Raw genomic sequence first — 24,009 nt, forward strand, 5'->3', positions numbered from 1 at the left:
TGGTCTGCCTTCAGAATCTTCAGAGATTATGATCCCGTCATGAGTATCTGTTTTCTGATTTCAAATTCGATCCTGCCGTAACATGGAAGCTCCTCCTTCTGGACACTCCTTTTCCACTCATGTCCCTCTGCTGGCTTCTCCTTGCTTCATCCACAGCCTGCTTGCTCTGTTCTGCTCTGTTTTCAAACGCCTTCCTTGATCCTCATCAACTTGTCAAAACCCCATCTGGCCCCATAAATACATTTTAAAATTGCAGACGATGGATATGAATCAAAAATGATAATGAGATACTGAAAACTACTAAGCGTTTTTATTTGTTGTACATAATATCAAATCAAATTATCATAAGATAAAAAAAACAAATCGAGATTTCTCCGTCGATGACAGGGTGTTTGTCTTGTCCAATTTTTTTTATAAATTAATATTTCAAATGCGAATGTTTGTCTTGTCCAATTTAAAAGATTTTAACTTTTGTATCAGTTCCAAATGTCCCCGTTCCAATATCCCATTTCTGGGATTCTTGAGTCCCTGAACGCAGCGACTACAAACAAGATTGGAAACTGATTCTTTAAAGACAAAGAACCCACCAATGTACAGTGCCAAAAAGAGACCTGCTCTCCATTCCCTGCTGCATACCGTAAAGCATCGGAGATAATTGACAAGGGCGTGGATGAGTGTTGGATAGTTGTTGATATTGTCCTATTGAAATACGAAGATTTGTATTTTGATAGGAAGATCTATGGCATGATTCAGAGACCATTTTTCAAATAGAACAGCAACTAGAGATCATATGCCAAGATGGCCAGATTTTAAGAATTGTATAGTGGGCTTAAGAGGCTTCATGGGCTGAATAACCGTGTCAATACATGTTAGAAGTTTTTTCTTAATAGCTTCAACAAGAAGTGAAGTGGAGCTTTCTAGCATTAAACTACTTGTTTCTTTGTAGGGATACATAGGTTACTTATGGGGTCTGAGAGTGGAAATGGCCGCATAGCAGAAGCGGAATGACCACAAATGGCAACGAAAAGAAAGGCCACCACCAGCAGCAAACCAGCCTTCTTGCTCAACATTTCCATGATCTCTCCTGCAGTCAACACTCTCCATCAATTAAACTACTTTATTTTGTGTTTTTTTTTTTTAATATATATATATATATATATATATATATATATATATATATATATATCATATACCTCTTGCAAGAGCAGACTCCATTATATAGAAGGACCACGCGTGCTATTCCATTGATAATTGCAAGTGATGTGTGGTGGAACAAGTGCCAACACCGGGATTTTCTTTTCTTTTCTGTGGTTGCAACGCATTACGAAAAAATTGCCCCAATGCTAACATAAAGATCGGTTGGTAACATATTGAATAACGGTTGAAAAAAAAATTACTTAAACAAGAAACACAAATTGTTCAACCAAGCTACTAATTGATCTTCTTTATGAAGATTCTATTTTTGCTAAAATATATGCTACACCCTTAAACCATTAATTTGTGTTTTCTCTTATATATATATATATATATATATATATGGGGTCCAAAAATAGATCAAAACAAAAGAGAATAGATCTCATTAATTATTCGAGTAACCCTTAAGATTGCTAGTTCTCCATTAATAATTGCAAGTTGGGCACAACCCAAACTAGGGTTTTTCAATATTTTTTTTTTAATCAGTAAAAATCAAATACTAAATCAATTGAGAGATAAGCTATCAACTTAAATTTTCAAGTTAAATTAGTTTTTTAATATTATATCAGAAACTTAATAATGAAGTGATGACGAGTTTGAATCTTACCATTCCTATTTATATAATAAAAATTAAGTATAAAATAATACCTCACATGCATTATATTTGGATACCAATTTCACTTTTTTTATATGTATATTGTCATGAACATTCTTTTTGGAGGATGAAAATTATGAATAGAACTGAGATTTTGCTTCCCTGATCCAAGAACGCAGCGTTTGTCTTTGAATGGGTTAATTTTGCTATTTTAACAAACCTTGTTATCCATCTGTATACTGCATCAATGGTGACTCGAGAACACCTTGTTATCAAAGGGTGTGTTTGGTATTGTTATTGTAATTGTGGTTTTAAAAAAATTATTTTATAAAAATACTTTTAGTTGAGGTTAATTTGGAAAAATATATGTTTGGTTAAAACAGTGGTTGAAATTGAAGTTGAACAAAAAGTAGTTTAATGTGTTTGGTTAAAAAAAATACTTTGCAAATTTAGATTATAAAATAATTTAAAAATATTTTAAATTTAAATATTGTAGATTTAACTACTATTATTACATCATGAAATAAATAATATTGATATCAAATATTTTTTATTATTCAATTAAATTATATGCAATGTCATCACATACGAAATCTATCCAACAATGACTATATTTTTCATGGTTTCTTAAGCACGCAACAACAAAAATTGAATTTTTTTTTACGTCATCAAACGATATCTTTCTAATTTTTTAAATAAAACACAATTAAAATAAAAATAAAAACTGAATATTTTTTAACTTGGTCGAACCCGGCAAGAACATAATTGGAATTATGATCAAATTCCACAAATGTTACGTCATCATGTGATATCCTTCTAATTTATGTAGTGTTATTAAATACTAATTTTTCGAGTAAAACTCAATTTTCTTAAAAAAATTTTACAATTTCATTACGTTCAAAATTCATTCGATAAGAATTATAGTTTTCATGATTTTTTGAGCATGCAATAAAATTAGATAAAATATTATCAGGAGTAAAATTGAGATTACAGTACGAATAAATTTAATTCATTTTAAACTATTTTTTTAACAAACAAAAAAAAATATTGTTCACGTTCACGTGAATAATGCGAGTGAAATCAATTAATTGCATTGGTTTTTCAAAAAAAAAAATCTAAAATTTTTATGTGAACAGTGTAGCACACTGGTTTTTCAAAATTAAAAAAAAAAACTGTTCATTGAACAGTGGAGCCATGCTCCACTATTAGACGAGAAGCAGCAAAATGCTGCTTCTCATAAAACTCCGGTGCCATATGGGTCCTACCCACTAAAAACAATTTTCTTTGGATTACCAAACATTAATTAATATGGTTGCGAGTGAACCTCACCCGCAACCATGTTACCAAACAACCACTTAACTTGTAAAACAAAAACAAAAGGACAAGTTCATGCCATAAATGATTTAAATTTTAAAGCTGCTTTAAGCATCCAAGTGATTCCAATTCTTTGAAAAAGAAGATTAATTGCATGGTACCCATTTGTCAAACTTACTTGAAAACTGAAGTGGACTCATTTTTTAAGGAAGGTTGTCCTTCTTGCTCGTAGGATGGTGCTGCTGGGCAATCAAAGCTCCTTATTTTATACGTTGTATGTTCAAAATCAATTAGCTATTCCTCACCTATTAATTACTCTTTATAAGGAAACTATTCCCGTTTTTTGCCCTAGAAGTTTCAAGCCTTCATAGCCTTTTTCTTTCCTTTTTCAGAATATCAATAAAAGGAACAATTAATAGCATTAAACTATATAATGCAGCTTTAAGTAAAAAACTTAAATTTTTTGGAGGGGATGATCATTATTTTATATATAGGGCTAATAACATGTTTTCTCCTCTTAATTTTGATCTTTTATGCATTTTTCTCCATGTACTTTTGATCCTTTATGGATTTTGTCTTTGAAGATTTTTTATTTATTTTTTGGATTTAATACTTGTATCATCATAAATTACGTTAAAGTTTATATCTTTTCATCCAATCCCATCAGATTGAGTGCTGCGTGTCAAATATTTATTTATTGGACATAAAAAAAATTATATTTGCAAATTTTAAAAATAATCAAAACATTAAAAAACATATATGAAAGAAATTAAATTGCAAATATAGAAAAAAAGCGTTAGTTTTTTCAGAATTATAAATATACTAAAAAACTAAATTAAGTTTATAGGATAAAGAATTACCTTTTTTTCCTTTATCAAATATTAAATACTACTAATTTATGATATATGAGCTTGTTAGTTTGTTATTAAAATAAATATGAGTCTGTTAGTTTTTTTTTTTTTTTTTTTTGTGTGTGTGTGTTATCACACTCAATTTTTTTAATTTCTATCTTTTCTTTTTTCATGTACAATGTTTTTAAGCATATTTTTTTAACTAAATTCTCACTTTTATTCAATTTTAGGATAAATTTTTGTTGGTTTGGGGTTTTAGTTTAAATATTATGCAATTCAATATAAACACACATACAATTTCTGAAAGACTCTAATCCTGGAAATCAACATGGACATGATTTTTAATCAAACGGACTAACACATTATTCTAATTAAATTAAGCTTTGATTATTGATTGATTGACCAATGATATATTTTAAAACGCTTTTTTTACAATATTTTTAATATTCTATCATGGTTTTACAGGCAGATACATAAAAGTTAACATAACATGTTATTTTAATAAATAAATAAACAAACAAACTGTACATCTAATTGAATCAAGCTCTGATTCAATTAACCAATAACATATTTAATGTAGCTAGAAGTTCTTTTGCATTAATGTAGAACTCAAAGAGATACTTTGAGTAGAAAATTAAATAACATAACCTTTAATAAGAGGAATTACACATGAAACTAATCGAATCATTCTTTGATTGTCAGTTCATTAATCAATAATACATTTCATGAACTTTTCCAATATTTTTAGATATCCTATCATGGTTTTTAGACATAAATTACTACTTTTTTCTCTCGAAAATCATCGACGCAGAGCTTAATTCATGAATTGAGCTGCTGGTTAATGAAAAAAAAAATATTTTTTTTAAAAAATAAAATTAATTGGTTTGATTAAGTTGCGTGTAAATTTCATATGTATTCAGGCAACTGTGATTAACAGAGGTAAATTCATGGTATCATGATATAAGATTACAGCTCATACGTGTAATGCACCATGAAAAGGACAGCCACCAAGCAAAGCAAATTCAATCCATTTATGTACACAGTGATGCCACCACACCCACAAGCTTTAGGAGCATCCAGAGAGGCCACAACTATCAAGGCAATAAAGACACTTGATTCCCTGGCACCCCCTTTTGTCAAACCGTGTTTTGGACATAAACGGTGAGTTAACTCGCAGAAATTTCAGTTTTTTTTCTTTTTTACTTCAACTAATTTCATGAATTTTAAAATTAATAATTATATAAATATTTAATAATTATAAATATTAACAACCATAAAATTCAAACTTAAAATTATATAAAAATTTAAATCTATCAATCTCAAATTCTTATCACTTTCATTCTTTATTAAATTTAATAATAGAATTGCAAGTGGATTGATGATTTCTGTCATCCATTTTGTGAAAGCTAGTGCAGCTATCCAATTTGCTCATTGATTTCCCAAACCAATTCAATAAATGAATCCATATTTATTCAACATAGATAATCCACAATTTAAACCAAAAAAAAAAAAAAAATGTTAACTCAGTAAATCTAAGTAATCTAAGAAGTTGACGTGTGACCGAACCTAATACAAAATTAGCCGGTTCAATGCCAAAAATATTTTAAAAGAAATGACAAAGTTGAGAACTCTATGATTAGATATTAAAATATTTTTTTTTGTTTTATATATTTTTTTAATATGCACTGTTTCTTGATTCTAGTACAGTTTAAAATATTTTATACTAAAAAATATATCAAAATAATATTTTTTTTATTTTTTAAAAATTATTTTTAATACATCAAATAATTTTTAAAAAATAAAAAAATATTCAAAAACAATTTTTAAACACAAAAACTCACACTGTAACACTAGTCACCCGTGCTTGATTATTCATACCTTTCTATAATGGAAACACACCTAACTCAAAGCTTATCTACTTTCTGCAAATGCCAGAACAACATTTTGCATCCCTGAAAAAGGATCAAAAACTACTGCCAAAATAATCATTGAGGTTGCACCTTCATGTCGAAGATTGGGTTCTCAAATGTCAAACATCTACTTGGGACACAACTGATGCCTAATCTCAATCATACACGTGTGGCATGCCGATGTATATGTCAAAGTTCACATGCGCATGTTGCCTTGGACATGACAAAATAAATTAATAAACACTAGGATGACAGCAATCCTCGAAGTCAAGTTTCTAGTGACCCTGTTCTTACACAAGCAAAATCTATCTTCTACAGTTCACCATCATGTACTCTTCAGTCTCCATGTCTTAGAAGGTCTCTTTCTTTATTTTTTCCCTCTTTCTCTTGATGAACCCCAGGAAACCTCCTTCAATGGAAACCAACACCCTTCTTCTTCTCTCCCTAGCACTGCTGTCTCTCATCTGTTTCTCCACCTCTTTCAGTCCCGTAGACAACTTCCTCTTCAATTGTGGCTCGAACACCAACACCTCCTTCACTCCTACAGATAGCAGAATCTTTCTGCCTGATTCCACTGAACAAGGTCCAGTCTTTCTCTCAAAAGGCCAGTCCATTTCACTCAAGAACCAAAACCCATCTCCAAACTCACCGACTTTGTACAGCACAGCTAGAGTTTTCACTACTGCTTCAAGCTACCAGTTCAATATTAAGAGAAATGGGACTCACTTGGTACGTTTTCACTTCTCTCCATTTAAAGCTCAAGGCTTTGATTTATCAACTGCAAAGTTTAGTATTTTTGGAAATGGGAATTTGCTATTGAGTGATTTTAGTACCAAAGTTGTTGTGCTTAAAGAGTATATTTTGAGAGTAGATGGTAATGCTCTTGAGATTCTGTTTAGTCCTGTTGGTGAATCAAGTTTTGGGTTTGTGAATGCAATTGAAGTGTTTTCAGCTCCTAAGGATTTTATTCTTGATGAGGGAGCTAAATTGGTTAGTGCAAATGGAATTGAAGTGTACAAGAATCTTTCTTCGCATGTTCTAGAGACAATTCATAGGATTAATGTTGGAGGTTCGAAATTGGTGCCTTTCAATGATACTTTGTGGAGAACCTGGATTCCTGATGAGGATTTTCTTGTTTTGAAATCTGCTGCTAAACGTGCAGTCACTACTCATGTTCCTAATTATCAGAGTGGGGGTGCTAGTAGGGAGATTGCGCCCGAAAATGTATATATGACTGCACAGCAGATGAATAAGGATAATAACCCATTGCAGTCAAGATTTAATATCACATGGAATTTTCCTGTGGGTTCTGGTGGGGTTCGACACTTGGTTCGATTACATTTCTGTGATATTGTTAGTACTTCACTTAATCAGTTGTACTTTGATGTGTACCTAAACGATTACTCTGCCTACAATGATCTTGATTTGTCATCCCTTACATTCCATGTACTTTCATCACCAATGTACATAGACTTTATTGTGGATTCTAATGATTTAGGGGCTGTGCAAGTGAGTATTGGACCTTCGGCTGTTAGTAGTCTTATGAAGGTCAACGCCATTTTGAATGGGGTAGAGATCATGAAGATGGTAAATCCTTCTCATTTGCATGGTGGATCCAAGAAGAGAACGGTTTGGATTGTGGTGGCTTCAAGTATAGGAGGTTTTGTTCTGTGTTTGGCTGTCTTTGTAGGTATACTTGCATGTAAATGCAAGAAGAAGAAGCCGAAACCAACACGAGTAGAAAGTGCAGGTTGGACACCTTTACGTGTATATGGAGGTAGCACGCATAGTAGAATGTCTGAAGTGACTGTCAATGAATATCGAAGCTTGAAGATCCCCTTCGCCGATGTACAGTTGGCAACCAACAATTTTGATAACAGTCTGATAATTGGTTCTGGTGGATTTGGTATGGTTTTCAAAGGGGTTCTTAAAGACAACACCAAGGTTGCTGTTAAGAGGGGTGTGCCAGGGTCCAGGCAAGGACTCCCAGAATTCCAAACTGAAATAACAGTTTTGTCTAAGATACGCCACCACCATCTTGTTTCCCTCGTTGGGTATTGTGAAGAACAGTCAGAAATGATCCTTGTTTATGAGTACATGGAAAAGGGGCCATTGAAGAGGCATTTGTATGGCCCAGGGTGTTCTCATCTTTCTTGGAAGCAAAGGCTTGAGATTTGCATTGGCGCAGCGAGAGGTCTTCACTACCTGCATACAGGTTCTGCTCAAGGCATTATCCATCGTGACATCAAATCTACGAATATTTTGCTTGATGAAAATTACGTGGCCAAGGTTGCTGATTTCGGTCTTTCACGATCTGGCCCGTGTCTGGATGAGACCCATGTAAGTACTGGTGTAAAAGGCAGCTTTGGATATCTTGATCCAGAGTACTTCCGAAGACAGCAGCTTACTGATAAATCAGATGTTTATTCATTTGGAGTTGTGCTTCTTGAAGTTCTTTGCGCCAGGCCCGCTGTTGATCCACTACTTGCTAGGGAGCAGGTGAATTTAGCAGAGTGGGCAATGCAATGGCAGAAGAAGGGCATACTCGAGCAAATTATCGATCCTCATCTCATGGGACAGATAAAGCAAAATTCTCTGAAGAAATTCGGAGAGACAGCAGAGAAATGCTTGGCTGACTATGGTGTCGATAGGCCAAGCATGGGCGACGTGTTATGGAATTTGGAGTATGCACTTCAACTTCAAGAATCTGATTCTAAACCATCACGAGAACCACGTGACGACAGCAATGCAAATGCACCAGAGCTCACAACACCTAGAATAGCTCCCCAAGCTCCATCAATTAACACAGAGACTGAAACCGACAGCGGTGATGGTCCTTCAGAGATTAGAAACAGCCAAGTTTTTTCACAGTTGATGACCAATGATGGCAGATAGTTCTTTTGATTCTTACCTTGACATAAACAATCTACATTATGGGGATTATTTCAAAGTCACTGCACTATACCATGCCTCAAAAGTTCTCCTAGACGTAATTCCATAGGTACATTAGAGACACCTCCACTTACCTTTATTTTTCTCTATTTATACTTTTATGCTGTATTTTTTCTTGATTTCATACTGAATCTAAATGGATCTAGGTTATATATTAGTCCCTTGAGGTTAATATTTCTGCTGTATTTTAATCGTATGCTGCTAAATTTATACTATATACCAGGTCAACTGAATCAATGAATATTGGAATTATGTGTAAGGGCTTTGCTATAGCCTTATTCCGGGCAGCGTGCTTAGCCACCCTGGATTCTATCTTCACCACTACCTCTGTTATTTGGATGTCGTTGTAAAGCATAAGATAGCTTTTGGATGTTTTTAGTGGGAATGAGAAATAAAGTAGCTTAGGCAAGTGAAGTAATCTTCTCGCTTTCTACACCCCTTTAATCTCATAGGATTCAATGGCATTTTTACAACTTGAACCAGCCTTCACGGGCTGCAGGTCTGATGCAGTGGTACATGACCACATCTGTGCTAGTTCAGACATGAAGGAATGATACTGTATAATCCTTTTCCACTTTAGGAATGCAAATTTAGTTGCGTTGTCCAGCTGCATGACGCTGATTTGCTCAAGTTCATGATTAAAGAACTCAAAAAATCAAAGATTGATTGTTGTGCACTTCCATCTAGAGGGTTCTTGTGGATGATTCAGCCTCAAACTAATTATTAATTAGCCCACAAGTCAATTATGAAGCAAACAAAGCTGGCAATCACTTGCCTCTGTCACCATGATGAATTCCTGACATCATGGTTTTGGACATTTCCTAGCTCACGCTGTCAAGATACATCGAGGATCAAGGAGAATTTCAGGAGTGTTTTGTGTTGATATTAGAGGTGCATGGACTAGGCTCACTGTGAGCTCATGGCCATGGACAAGGCAAGGAGTCATCTTCTCTGTATCAAGATATTAATCAAACCCTAATAATGTCATAATTCTTCATAGCTATGAGGTAAGGTGGCATCTTCCATGTACCAAAAGTTGAAAAAGTAGCCATGGCAATACTTTTTTGAGAGTAAGATTATTACAGCACATGATATCTAATGATCATTTTGACCATCAAATATTTTGATTGGATGGATCTTCTCCCTTGCATCTCACTTCATTTCACTCCAAATTCCAAACATGGGGTATAACATTGCAATAAGAGGTGTTTTCCCTTTCCATCACAGTCGCATAGAATCCCTGCATAGCCATTCTTCAAGAAGAAATCTAACATAACTCGTATAAGCTCTGACTGTATAATTTAGATAAACCCTCTTGTTTAATTAACAGTATTTTGTCTAATTTCCCTCGTCTCAAAATTGATTCGAACGTCAACCTACAAATCAAAAGGTTGGATTAATAATTAAGAAAGTCGGTATCAAGGCTGGAGTTACATGTTCGATAATTTAAAATAACTTTGTTTTAAGATTTAACAAAAAAAGTTAAAATAATGTATTTTGAGTTTTCTTCTAAAAAAATCAAGTAGGATTTTAATAAAATTTACTAAATAAGATTAACCTCTTAAGTCAACCGGGTATATCTAGATTAAATATCATTTAATGTAATTTAAAATATAACTTTAATTAAATTTAAAATATATGAGTAAACAAATTAACTTTTCGGATAGATATTATAAAACAAATGGTTAATAATATCTAAATTTTATATCAATTACTAAGAAATAATATTATTATGAATATACCTAAGATTTTAATAATGACTTAAGGATATCTATTCTTAAAATAAAAGATATTTATTTAAATGAGTATATTAATATACCTATGTTTGTTTTTTTTTTTTTTCAAAAACAAACAAATATGAGTATATTATATTAGTATACCCATTTAACTATATATACTTATATTTGTTTGATACCGCTGCCTTTATAAAGAGTTATTTTTTCTATATATGGTTGAATATTCATAAAAAAAGCATTTATGAAATACAATTTTTACCCTAAAAAACTAACAATTTCATATTCTTTTCCATTTTTAAAAATTAATTTGATTGTTAAAAATGTTTATTATCTTCCTAATTTTATTCATTAATTAACATATCATTATGAACTTCATTCAATGTCCTTTTCAATTCACAACAATAAAAACCAAAATACATGTTTTATTTTTATTTTTTACTTTCTTAATTAAAAAAAAAAAAGAAGAGAGATAAAGGCCAGTTAAAAATTAAAATTCAAACTAAAAGAGAGGGCATTATCGTAATTAAGATAAAGACTGGCCTTGGAGGATATGATAAATGCCATTGCCATCATGGTGGGGTCCTACTTTTTCCCGATCCCCACTCTTCCTAATCATTACTGAAGGCTTCTCCACTAGTGGCAGACAGTTGTTAAATATAAAAAGAAGCCCTTCTTTTAGGGTTTAATTATAATTCTCCCAAATATCTGGGACCGATTTAACAAATCCAATTCCTTTCCCTTAAAAAAAAAATAGTTTGGATTAGCTATATATCAGTCCCCACTTAGTTAGCGTCATATCAAATCAGTCCCCGGTTAGACCTTTCACCTTTATTTATGTAGACAAAATAAAATAAAGTTAAAACTTAAAAGGACTAAATTGAAGCAGAGTTTTAGTTAGGGAATAAAGTTGAAAACCCAAAAACAAAAATCATGATGGTTAGGCACAATTTCTTAGATTCCCATAATCAAACTCTTCTTCCTTCATCTCTCTTCAAATAAAAAAAAAAAAAGGCAATTTTTTAGCATTTCGAGGCCAAAATCTAAAAATCCCGAATTCCTCATACACTCAGCGAGAAAGAGGGAGGGAGGGACAAAATTGAATAGAAGTTGAACGAGGCAGAGAGTAAGATCGAGAGAGAGAGTGACAGAGAGCTTTTCTGTGTGTGATTTTGGTGAAATTAGGGTTTGGGTTTTTGGACTGGATTGGACTGGTTAAAAAGAGGGAGAGGATGACGGAGGTGATATTGCATGTATATGACGTGACAAATAGTGGATCGGAGAAGACGAACAACACTATTTTGAACATCAACAAGATCTTCAAAGATACTATTGGTCTCGGCGGCATCTTCCACAGCGCCGTTCAGGTCTCTCCCTCTCTCTCTATTGTTTGTTTAATTGCAGCTGTGACGGTGGAGTTGATGTAAAATTAGAGAGATCCAGGGTTAATTAAGTATTTACTGAAATGGTTTGATTTAATGTTTTTCCAGTGGAAAGTGAGATCTGTGGTTTTGGTTTTGGTTCTGGTTCCAGTACTTAAATAAGTCACTAATTTATGGATTGAATTATTGTGTGGTAAAATAAGCAAAAAGTTTTAAACTTTGTTGGAATTTTTATTTTTAATTGAGAGGTAGTTACTGTTTTCTGGTCCCTGCCATTTATATGGTGGATTATTGGTGTTTTGAGGTCTCTGTGTTGATAGAACTAGAAGTCTTGACATTCAAGATCTGGAAGTTTCAACTGTGCTGTAAATTGGGTTTTCCCTGAACAATAATTACTTGACTGTGTTGAAGAGATTAAAGTCAAGCTGGGATGGGGGGAGGGGATTTGTTTTGACATGCAATATGTGGCGGGGACATTTTTCATAATCATGAATTTTATGTTTTTTGCTGCTTCCTTTTGATGTAGTTCAGTTTTCTGACTCAGCATTGTAAAAGGATTTGTCGTGTGATTAAGTTTTAGGTAAAGTTTCCTAGTATCAGTGGAGTTGTTTATGGAAAACCAGATGCTTGTGCACAGACTGAGTCCATTGATGTCTTGTGCGTGCAGTGTGACAAAGCTCTGTTATCTATAGCTAGTTCCCAAGTACTGAATTATGCAGTAAGGTGACTAGATATAGACAAATGAATTCATGTCTTAAACTAGACACTGAGCTCTTATATTTTAATACAATGTTGCACCTTTTACTTTCTTGTTGGTATTTTTTATTTTCAGGCTGTTTCCATTATTCTCTTCAGATGAAGTGAATATATGACTTGAGGGTAATAGGTCTGTTTCTTTTATGCATGTCAGGTATATGGAGAAGATGAATGGTCTTTTGGGTTTTGTGAACATGGAACTGGAGTTTTTAGCTGCCCTTCTGGAAAGAATCCAATGTATACATACCGTGAGAAAATTGTGCTAGGAAAAACCAGCTTTTCAATCTTTAAGGTGAATCAGATCTTGCGGGAACTTAGTAGAGAATGGCCTGGAAGTGACTATGACTTGTTGGCCAAGAACTGTAATCACTTCTGTGATGAATTTTGTGAAAGGCTTGGTGTGCCAAAACTTCCAGGTAAGAATTTTTAATTTCTGAGAAGAATATCTAAAACTTGAATCTTGATAAATTGGGCAGCTATTTATTGCGATTGGTGTGTTCTGCTTGTATGCTGGAACACTGTTCTCTTTCTGAATGTAATTGTCCAGTAGACTCAGATTCATGATCAAGAAATAGAGCAGTATGTGGAGACATTTATGTTTATTTTTCATGCTGTCAGATGTCCTCTTGAGTTTGACAATGTCCTTAAACCTGGCAAGATTTTTCTCTCGCCCATCCTCCATCCCATTCTCCAGGAAATCTGTGTGGAAAAGCTTCCTTATCCAAAAATCCTTTAAAGTTGCTTGGCTAAGCACCTGCACTATTAACCTTAGCGTCTGATGAGTATATGTAATTATGGAAGATCACAAAAAAGAGTCATTCTGCATTTTGTGCTCTACTCTGCCTTAGGGTGGGCTGGGCTCTGTTTCTTCATAGTGCTGCCCCATCCCTCTTGACAACTGGCCCTGCATTTTTAGTTGTAAACTATGGCTCCTTTGCCAATAATAAAGTAAATTTTGTCTATGAATTATAAGCTTAGCCCTTGTATCTTTGGGATTGTAACCATTTTTCACCTTTTTCAACTTAAGAAACAAACTTGTTGTGCCAGCACTTTTTATTTTTGCAATTTCCCTTAAGTGGATGTTCCTGTGATTTGTCTGACAGGTTGGGTCAATCGATTTGCCAATGCTGGTGATGCTGCCATGGAAATAGCAGGAAATACAGCTTTCCGGGTGAGATGGTCTCCTGTATTTCTTTTTCTTTCTTTGCCTGGATTGTATCCCGAACTTGGGTTGATTACCATTGTCAACTTCATGTAATTAGTGCCCTCCACATGTGCACTCACTGGAGCTATAGAGACCCAAAGTCCATATTCTTGTACACCCACCCTCCACACAAAATTCATAACAGGTGGTAATTCATTAATGCTTGTTTGTTTGCATGTGAAGTGCAGTCTGTGTTATGCTTCACTTTCCCATATTTCTGTGCTTTTCCCTGTTTATTTTTTTCCAAAGTTATTTTTTAGGATTTTTCTGTGTTTGAAATCATTGAGGATGTGAACGTAGTTCTTCCCATTTATCAAACATGCGGTATCTTCTTCTGCTTCAAACAATAGTACAGAAGATTGTGAATAAATCTGCACCACTGAAATCGCCCACAGTGCATCCAGTATATTTTCTTTGGTTCATCCCTTTTTTTACTAGTGGCTTCATGTTCTATTATCACCGTTTCAAAAATGGCCTGAAAGTGGTGATTAATCAGATTGGAACGTGGATGTTTGATCACCAAAAAGAAAAAGAATTTAGTTTGATATTCATTTGAACTGATGTAGGCTTTAGAGCCTGCCTATCGTGATTAGCTTTTCCCTAATCCCTAAATGCGTGGTTTTGCTAATTGCAGTTTAGACAAGCCAAGACTGAGATTGTATCCGCCAGCAAAGTTGCATATAGATTCCTTGCGGGTGTCACTTCCAGCAATGGATCTGCTCCTGAGTCCCCCGCAAACTCAAACACAGGAGTCCCTAGATTCCAAGCATCCTGGTTTAAAAACCTCATCACAAATGGTGCCAAACCTAGTGGCACAGAAGTTGATGATCAGGATGAAGATGTACTGCTTCAGCGGCAACTCAGTAAGCAAGGATCAGATCAACCATCTTGGCAGAACTCACAACAAGAACCAGAGCTACCACCACTGCATCGGAATTTTAGGCATCCATCTAGCTGATCAAAGATTCATTCATTGTGTATCGTTGTAAAATTGTTCATTGCTTTTCCAACTGAATTGCGTTTCTGATGGTGCCTCAAAGCACCAAAGCACGTTGAAAAGATTATCAATGTGAAGTGTTTTTCTCTCATCCACATCCATATGCCACCATTAATCCTCATGGAATCTGGACATGCTTTTCTGGTATAAAAAATACATGATCTGAGTGATCTCAACTCTTGACCTCAACCCTTGCCAGGGTTCTGTTGGGCGTCAAGACTGGGTCTTCTTCCACTAAAATTTTGCTGCATCCGCAAGAGCTTGAATTCGAGACCACGAACACCACTCAGGCCTATTCAAGTTACTACATTATTTTCAATAAACGTAGAACATGTTACGTTTTTTCTTGTAATTGTTACTTGTGTTGTAGGGTCGTGCTAAAATTCTCTTTACGTGACATGATGTGAGGGAGGCTAATAATTGTTGTTCCTTGAACTATAATTGTTAAGTTCCATCTATTTTCGGTGGATTCATCAAAGAAATCTGTGACTTATCCGACAAAAATTCTACAAATAAAAGGATTGAAATTGACTTGTAATTTGATTGATATAATTAAACCTAGTCTAAATTTGATAAAGTTAATATCATTAATTTTAATAAAAATAATTGATCTACATTAATTAAATAATCCAGGTTTTTTTTCAAGTATATCTTTGGATCGGGTCTGAGATGTAGTTGAACTAGTTTCAATATCTCCCTTCTTTTCAACATAGATTGATTTCATACCATTTTTTTAATATAAAAAAACCTGGAGGACCTTTCTATCAAGATCCTTAAGAAATCATTTGCCTTCCAACGTGTTTTCTAACTATATGGATTGTCAAATAAAAGATGGATGGCACGAGCGCAAGTTGAGATGGAGAACTGTAGTTTCAATCACAACTTTCATTATTATTATTTTTTAAAATTTTTTTATTTAGAAATATATTAAAATAATATATATTTTTAAAATTTTATTTTTAATATTAATATATCAAAATATCAGAAAACAAAAAACAAATTTAAAGTAAAGAAAAAATAAAAAAAATTAATTTTTTTTCAAAAACGTTTCCAGACATAAAAACAAAAATCTTGCCCACAAAATCATCAATGACAATTGGATAAGGTTTTTTTTTCCCTCTTATTTAAAGATTAGATAAATTCTCCAATCATTTTTTCCCCCTGATATAGACAATTCTTCTTCAGCTGGATTTTAGATATGTTATGATATTATTTATTTTTGTGTTTTAAAAATATTTTTGAAAAAAAAATGAATTTTTTTTAATATTTTTCTTTACTTCAAATTAATTTTTTGGTGTTTCATATCATTTTAAAAAAATAAAATAATCTTTATTCTAATATATTTTTAAATAAAAAATAACTAATAATATATCATTTTATTCTGATCGAGAAAACTTGTTTTTGGCAACCTCTCTTCGAATTCAAACCCAAGAGAAATGTGAAAAGTGAGTTGCCGACATTATACAGAAACCTGTACATTGTTATCAGTCACGTCTATCTTGTAGTAGTGGACAGTAGACAATTTGGAAGGAATTCATTGGTTGCCATGGAAGTTGAGCTACGTGCTATGCCTAGTTGTCTTCTCATCCAGCTCCTAACAAAGATCAACAATCATCATGGGAATCTTGTTAGCAATGTTGATAAACCTGGCCTCTGTCTCAAGAATTAGTTTACGGGTTGAATGGATAAATCCGGATAAATTAAAATTTTTATTTTTAAAAAAAGTTTTGACCTGATAATTTAACTGTAAATCGTTTTGCTAGGTTTATTGGATTGATACTTTATCTATTTTAATTTGAAACCCGAACTTGTTAAAAGATAAATTAACGAGTCGTTAACTTGCTAGGCCAAGTTTAATAACAAGGCTTGTCAAGCGAAGAGATGGTGAAGAAACAGAAGAGGATTCGAGTAAACACTCCGTGGGATTATAGAAGCAGCACCACCGGTCTCTTGCTTCGATACTTGAAGCAATGAATACTTCAGGTGCCATCCCGGTCTTCCATAGCTCACGTAGATGCTGGTGAGCCCCATTGGAGCGTGGCCCGGATGAAGATATCGGCATTCCGTTCTTGTTCCCAGCACTCGCCTTTCAGAGTGACTTTTACCTTCGATTCAACTATGTGTTCTTATCAACAGAACCACGAGTTCACCTTCATCTATACATTAACAAGAGAACTACTCATCAATATCAAGAGAAATTGCAGTGGACACTACACACACCCCGTGAGTGATGTGAGGCTACAAGCCTACAATGCCATACATCCAACTCATGATATAGATCACCGTGTGTCACAATTTTGATATTTTTTTTAACAGAGGATTGCGAATCAAATGTAAACATGATTCTAACGAACGTTGAACCAAAAAGAAAAGAGAAGAAAAATCTCAATAAAATGGACGTTATTGCATTAGCTGTCAACGATAAAGGTAGCCTGTTAGGATTAATAAAAGAAATCGTTCCACAAGGAAAACAAAGTACCAGTAAAATTATGTTTCCAGTAACAAAAAATTAAACATGCTTCTTGAGCAATTGACATGATGAAACACAAGGAGATAACAAGTGCAACATTTGTTCAAACCAGAAGCAGCAACACGCAAATCTGATAAATGACAGTAAGACATTCACGAATATATACAAAACCATTATTTTGGAACAATAACTGTGCCTCATTTTTGAAAGGCAGCGGAGAATTGCTTCTCTACCGTCTTAGCATTCCATCAAAGAGAAATGTATCCCCATGCGCATCCTCTGCAATCTGGAGAGAAGAAACAGCTTGTGCTGCAATAAGTCCTGCTGAGAACTCTGTAGTACCCCAACTGCCATTGTCAAAGTATTGCACTGGCATACTCCTTCGAAGAGACTCGTATGAAAATGTTAAGTCATTATTTTCCCTCTCCCCCCATTGGCATCCAGTTTCATAAGTACAAGGGACCCAGCCTATCCTTTCAAATGAATTCCCTGAGCAGTCCTTGTGAGGGAGAGATGGCCTCTTTTCACCCACGAAGAGGTCAATATTGCCAGCACAACTCCAAGTGTTGAAAACTTCCTCTTTGTTTAGCACAATTTTACATGAATCATCAGAGTCCTCGCCAAGTAAGACATGTAGAGCAACAGCCTCTGCAATTGCAGCACCCTCTTCATCAAGTCTCTGCTGTTCTTCCTTCTTTTTTTGTTTCTTCTTCTCTAGCTCAGATCGGATTGCCGCAGATGTAGCTAGAGCTTTCTCCAAACGCCTCTTCTTCTTCTCAGCCTGCCTGAGACGATCCATCTCACCTTTGACCTGCTTCTTCTTCACTTTCCTCACAACAGGTTGCACTTTATTACATGCTATGCTATCCATAACTACTGAACTCCAAATATTGTCCTGTTTTCAACTTATGAAGCTTAAAGAGAACTCCTCTAAAATGTGTACATTTCCCTATAACTTTCTTTTTTTCTTTATCTGTTCCTTTTCCACCCTTTGTTTACTACTAAACAGCACTACCTAATTTCAGTATAAAAAACTAATGAAATCTCAGAAGTTTGAGAACTACACCCACTCAGGTCTGAAGGAATACCTCATCTTACGGACAATACAATCCCAAACAGAAACAACAGGAGACAGTAGAAGAGAGAAATGATAGGCATCCACAGAATCATCCATTGACACCATTCTTCCTAATTTTCCACAACCCTCGCATTTGCCCATTTTGTGCACACCAATAAAACCACAAAGCCGATCAAAATTGCAAAAACAACAATCTCACTCCAGGACTTCAAACAGCTCACATGGCCTTCTCTCCTGCAGTCAAAAAGCTAAACAAGTCAAAAAATGAAGCCACACTAGAAACCATCCAAAAAACCTTAAACAAGCAATAATACACGGATAAGTCACATTGCACAGAATTACCAAACATAATCTAACCTCATTTAAATCCTTGTTTCAGCCACAAAAATAAGTTTTAAAGTATCTACCCTCTTAACTGTTTAATAATTCACAACAATTTAATTGTCAATTATATAACCCTAACCAACAAAACAGATCCTCACATTGATAAAGTTGTGTTCTGTGCATCGGTGCCAGCAGAAACTAATGCCATATTGATAAAAATATTAACTGGATCCTGTTATTAATAATCAAAAGTCCAAAACATACAGAAACTAAACCTAATCCTCACTCCCTTGATCAATTATCATGGCCATTCTTCAACTCATTCATTGTTATACTATCCTATATCAAGTCAATTAGAAATCACTCTTTCTTAAGCTGATTCCATGATTGAACATCACAATCTCTTAGTTCAGATTTCAGATCCCAAAAGACTCCAACACTTATGCATCCAATTAACCATTCAAGTAACAAATCACATCTAAAAATTCCAACCAGTTCCCAGTCTTCAACTTTTGAGACAGAAAGTAACATCATAATTCAAATTTCAATCCTTTGTTAGATCCCAGGCTACAACTCTTACCGATAATCATAATTCAAATCAAATCTTAGACAAACAAAACAAACCCACATCACCAAACTATTAAACATGCAATAAGAAACCAGTTAAACAGATACAATAACATTAGATCCAAAAACCCATCAAGCTAAAAGACACAAAATTCATTAAAAAAACATTAATTCAATAAAAACATACTAAAATCAATAAGCCCACAAATAAAAATTGAATATAAATCAGAACTTTAAAGGTATACAAAACAAACCTTTTTCACTGAGAGATTGAAAGGGTCTTCACTTCTCCCTCTAAAACTGAAGAGAAAACAGAGAAACAGAGAGAGAACTGAAAATATAGAGAACTTATAATGGAGTGTTTGGATCCACAGAAAGTAAGAGAAAAGGTGAGAGAAAATCAAAGGGAGAGGGATAAAATAACTGATCACATGAGATAGGTGACAAGAGAGAAAGGGTAATCCTGTAATTCTCAGATTAGATTAGGAGACGTGGCAATTCATGGGTTGCTGACAGGAGGGTGTATGGTGTCACTTATAATGTCATGCCACATGGCAGGTTTTGGTGAGAGTGATAAAGATTGGTGAGAGTGGGTCCCATAGATAATGCTTGCTAGACCGTCAGATTTAGGTTTCTTGTTCGGGAGAAATTAGATGGATGGTGTAGATTATTGTTGGGGGTGGTAAGTAGAGATCAAGTTGGTTTTGGAAATTGGGACTGACTTATCAAGTGAAGTGAAGTGAAGTGATCGACAACTCTCATGGACAAAACAGTAAAAACAAAATGATATTAATGAGTTGGGTTTTGGAAATTATTATTATTATTTTTAACATTTTTTTTTTAGATTATTATAAATACTCAGGTGAGTTAGCGTGTACCTCGACTAATCTCATAAATCTTGAAATTAATAATTATATAAGCTTCTAATAACCTTAAAAAAACTCATACTTATAATCATTAAAGAGCAAACTCAAAATTTAACTAATTAACTTATCTCTCAGCTGAGTTAGATATCAGTTTTTATTGTAAGCACTACTAAATTAAACCTTTTTATTTAACTAGGTATATATATATCAAAGTTATCAAACCTGATATGGCCACGATCTAATCTAAAATTCAGGTTATAAGTTAAGCGCATTGATTTAGGCTGATTCAATCAATTTAAAATAATGTTATATAATTATTTTTTGTTATAAATAATACAATATTATTTTGATTTTATTTTAATTAAATCGGACTTTTATCGAGTCAATTTCTATTTATTTATTTTAAAATTCAACTCGAGTTAAGGGTTGGATTGACGAGTTATCTGGTTAGCCTATTGACACGACCAAACGATTGATGTCTTCTTCCAAGTGCAGGAGTGTCGAAGTAATAAATAACCCAGCAAGACCGGGGTCGAACCACAGAGAGGTTAATTGTATAAATTATAAATAACAAGACGATAACAACAACAACAACAACAATAATAACAATAATAATTATTATTATACTCAGTACGTGGCGTTGTTATACCTGAGAATGATCTAAAGATCGGGTCACAGGTTTCCAGCCTATATACTGAGTTTATGAAAAGATCAAAGATATATATTATATAATATAAACAAAATGTAAATAATAATAATAATAATAATAATAAAAGCAGAAGATGAAGAAATTAATGAGAACTTTGAGATGAAAGATTAACGTAAGGATTAAACAATGATAAAAACAAATGTCAAGGTTAGAGGATCCACTAATGGTACTTCAAACAAGTATAGTATAAACTCTTATTACTCAATTGGAAACCACACATAAAGGAGGTTCCAATCAGATTATAAATTGTTAACATGATTACATTAGTTATCTTATTCGAATAAAGCTAATACTTGTAAATGTTGGCAGGCATTCATGATTATAACTTATGTTAACAACAAATCAAGTTCCTTTCATAGCTCAGGTGTCGGTTATACCATACAGTATGGGCTATGAAAGTACCAAGTATTTGTTGTACCAAGTGTTATACAACATAAATCTAGATTAACCATTTAATAAGCAAAGTATTAAAAGTGAACAAGATAACAAATATAAAACATGTTAGTATCCAACGTTAAGGTCCATGTTAAGTTTATATTATACTTATTCTTACACCATTAGTGTACCCTTTTCACCTTGACATAATTAACTTAGCTGAACATAATGAAAGAAAGAAACATAAATGAACAAGATAAGAACATAAATGAGAAAGAGGTTAACTAAGTAAAGGAAAGGAAATGAAGTGCATAAACTTGATATTAATGAAAGCAAGACATAAGCAATACAAAGAGAGAAAGCAATAGCATGATCTTGATCTGGAAACCAAGATGCCTCAATACATGGTAAGTGTCTCCTTTTATAGGCCAAAATTTGGAACTATTGATTTGTTAATTAATTGATGAGTGGGTGGCCACATCTTGACTTGGTGACAATCCTTATCTTCTTGTCTGAACAAGACGTCATTGCTAACATCATAATTTGCCCAGAATCCTCAGGAATGTTCTAGGAAATTGTCTCAGCTTTCCAACAAAAAAAAAGATGAGGTCATTTGGACTTCTAGAACTCAAGATATGGGCTGAACACTAAATAGTGTCTGGGCTGCAGGACAGCTTCGGACTTCTTCGTTGTTCCTTCAGTTTGGACTTCAAAACGGCCTTTTTAAATCTTGGGCTCCTCATGAAAGTTGTAGGCCTTTGTCTTACCTTTCCATCCATATAAAATGGACCTAAATTCGAGATCTAGAGCTCCAGATATGATCCAATTACCGAGCAATGTTCTGGTTTGGACTGCACCAGCATCTCTTTTCTAAGTTTGGCCATCTCTTTGTCCTTTCACTTTCAATACTTAAACTCATCAATCAATCCTTTTATTTAAGTGATAGGCCTGCATTTAAAATGAGCATTTACCATAAATTAAGGTATCTTATAGTATCAAACTTGTTATTATAAAACATGTTTTAGTGAAGAAGTTATTGATACTTCAAGTGCAAAATGATGATATAAAACCTTGATAAACATGCACTTTTAAGTACTAATCACACCCCCCAACCAGCTTATTACTAGTCCCTAATAATCTAAAGCGTTAAAATAGAGAAACAATTTGCAAGTTTCACAAAGCAAGGCATTCATCATTCAACTTCCATTAATCTATCCAGATAAACAAACTCTCATTAAATTTATATAACTGCTTCATACTTCTTAAACAAGATATTAATAAACCTTCTTTTTATGTGCTCAATATATGAAAACATAGATGATGGGGCTTTTGTTGGAAGAAAACAATATTATGTTCAAATGTTTAAGGTGAACTTCCTTGGGTTGGGATTATTATTATTATTACTTTTTTTTTTCTTTTCTTCTTTTTTATTTTTTTATTATTATTATTATTTATTTATATACACATACAACATAATGTATCTTTAACCCATGTAACGAGTTTTAGGCTAATGACTCCCAGACCAGTTGGTCTTAGGGCATTAGGTGTTGAGACACCCCTACGAGCTTAACAACTCGGGTTGTAGATACCGATACGTAGATAGTGCAATATTTGATTCCCTTAAGCTTTTCTCCTTAACCCATGTAACAAGCTTTGGGCCAATAGCTCCCAAGTCAGTTGACTTTAGGGTATTAGGTGTTAAAACACCCCTTCGGGCTTAATTGCTTAGGTTAGGGAGGCTACGAAACCAAACTTATCTACGTTTTTATTATCATCAATATTATCATCATTTTTTTTTTTTTTACAAATTATATACTAACCCTTACCCTTAGTTGTTACCTTCAACAAAAAAACATAAATAATGTAATAATCCAATGTGCAACCCACAATCATATGTTAAAGTGTGTGTGTGAAAATAAAGGTTTAATAATACTTGTTAAATGAGTATATGAGCAGAATCAAGTGATAACAATGCGAGAGTTTGTAAACCTGAATATTTCAAGAAGTATTCTAATAGGCCTTGTTATGAATATTGCAAATAACCATTAGAAAATTTTTACTAAGATGCGTCTCAAGAATAATTCCTCTTTACTATGTCATCCTAGTAATAACAGTTTTGCCAAATGGTTTTTTTTTAAAAACAACAACAGTTAGTTGGTTAGTTTTTTTTTTTAACTACTACCCTCTCCCCCCAACCAAAACGAGACATTGTCCTCAATGTCCTAAGGTAGAAAGATAGAGTATAGAAGACATCACCTGAAACAACGAACAATGACAAACCTGAAACACACTTAAACAAATATAAGAAGTAACAAAACAAAATAATATGTTATTAATAACACAAAAGACACAAGGTTTCACAGATGAAGGCTCAAATCTAATCTAAGCTTTTTACGGCTTTCCTTAGCTGACCAATCTAGGCGACTCATGCAAGGATCAATGATAGGGATGAAAGATTGTAGTTGGTCAATCAATTGTTCAGCAGTAGCAGCAGAGATTATGATTTGTCGTGCTGAAGATGTTAGAAATTCCTGTTCCACAGCTTGATCAAGGAAAGATAGCAACTTATCATAAAAACCATTAACATTTAACAAACCTATAGGTTTATGGTGAATGTGCAATTGGGCCCAAGATGAAATATGAAAGATCTCTTCCAATGTGCCCAGACCACCTGGTAAGGCAATGAAGGCATCAGCATGGTTAAACATGGTATTCAGTCGGTCAGACATTGT

At 33.8% G+C, this 24,009-nt stretch overlaps 3 protein-coding genes across 4 annotated transcripts; 2 read left to right on the forward strand and 1 right to left on the reverse strand.

Annotated features, from left to right (window-relative positions):
• The first annotated feature begins 6,096 nt into the window (after window positions 1-6,096).
• LOC118037149 (probable receptor-like protein kinase At5g24010) lies at window positions 6,097-9,907 on the forward strand. Of its 2 annotated transcripts, XR_012168533.1 has the most exons (2): window positions 6,097-8,865; window positions 9,040-9,907. XR_012168533.1 is itself a non-coding variant. In XM_073405969.1 (1 exon), the coding sequence occupies exon 1, from the start codon at window positions 6,255-6,257 to the stop codon at window positions 8,757-8,759; it is 2,505 nt and encodes an 834-aa protein (XP_073262070.1). In that variant the 5' UTR covers window positions 6,098-6,254; the 3' UTR covers window positions 8,760-8,973. The 2 variants fall into 2 exon arrangements, 1 of the variants encoding a protein (XP_073262070.1); XM_073405969.1 differs by lacking the exon at window positions 9,040-9,907 and having other exon boundaries at window positions 6,098-8,973.
• Window positions 9,908-11,488: 1,581 nt separating this feature from the next.
• LOC118037148 (uncharacterized) lies at window positions 11,489-14,979 on the forward strand. Its single transcript, XM_035043052.2, has 4 exons — window positions 11,489-11,916; window positions 12,842-13,103; window positions 13,791-13,858; window positions 14,526-14,979. Exons 1-4 carry the CDS (start codon window positions 11,782-11,784, stop codon window positions 14,847-14,849), a joined length of 789 nt encoding a protein of 262 aa, XP_034898943.1. The 5' UTR covers window positions 11,489-11,781; the 3' UTR covers window positions 14,850-14,979.
• A 2,373-nt stretch (window positions 14,980-17,352) lies between these two features.
• On the reverse strand, window positions 17,353-18,418 carry LOC118037147 (uncharacterized). The gene has a single exon (XM_035043051.2). It carries the CDS (start codon window positions 18,227-18,229, stop codon window positions 17,588-17,590), a length of 642 nt encoding a protein of 213 aa, XP_034898942.1. The 5' UTR covers window positions 18,230-18,418; the 3' UTR covers window positions 17,353-17,587.
• Between the last annotated feature and the right edge of the window lie 5,591 nt (window positions 18,419-24,009).

Source organism: Populus alba, chromosome 17 (assembly GCF_005239225.2).
Source record: "Populus alba chromosome 17, ASM523922v2, whole genome shotgun sequence".
NCBI classification, from domain to species: domain Eukaryota; kingdom Viridiplantae; phylum Streptophyta; class Magnoliopsida; order Malpighiales; family Salicaceae; genus Populus; species Populus alba.

Coding starts and splice junctions, on each gene's coding strand:
- LOC118037149 (XM_073405969.1), top strand. CDS start 6,255: ATGAACCCCAGGAAACCTCCTTCAATGGAAACCAACACCCTTCTTCTT.
- LOC118037148 (XM_035043052.2), top strand. CDS start 11,782: ATGACGGAGGTGATATTGCATGTATATGACGTGACAAATAGTGGATCG. Junction 13,104..13,790: donor TGGTGTGCCAAAACTTCCAG/GTAAGAATTTTT, acceptor TTTGTCTGACAG/GTTGGGTCAATCGATTTGCC. Junction 13,859..14,525: donor CAGGAAATACAGCTTTCCGG/GTGAGATGGTCT, acceptor TGCTAATTGCAG/TTTAGACAAGCCAAGACTGA.
- LOC118037147 (XM_035043051.2), bottom strand. CDS start 18,229: ATGGATAGCATAGCATGTAATAAAGTGCAACCTGTTGTGAGGAAAGTG.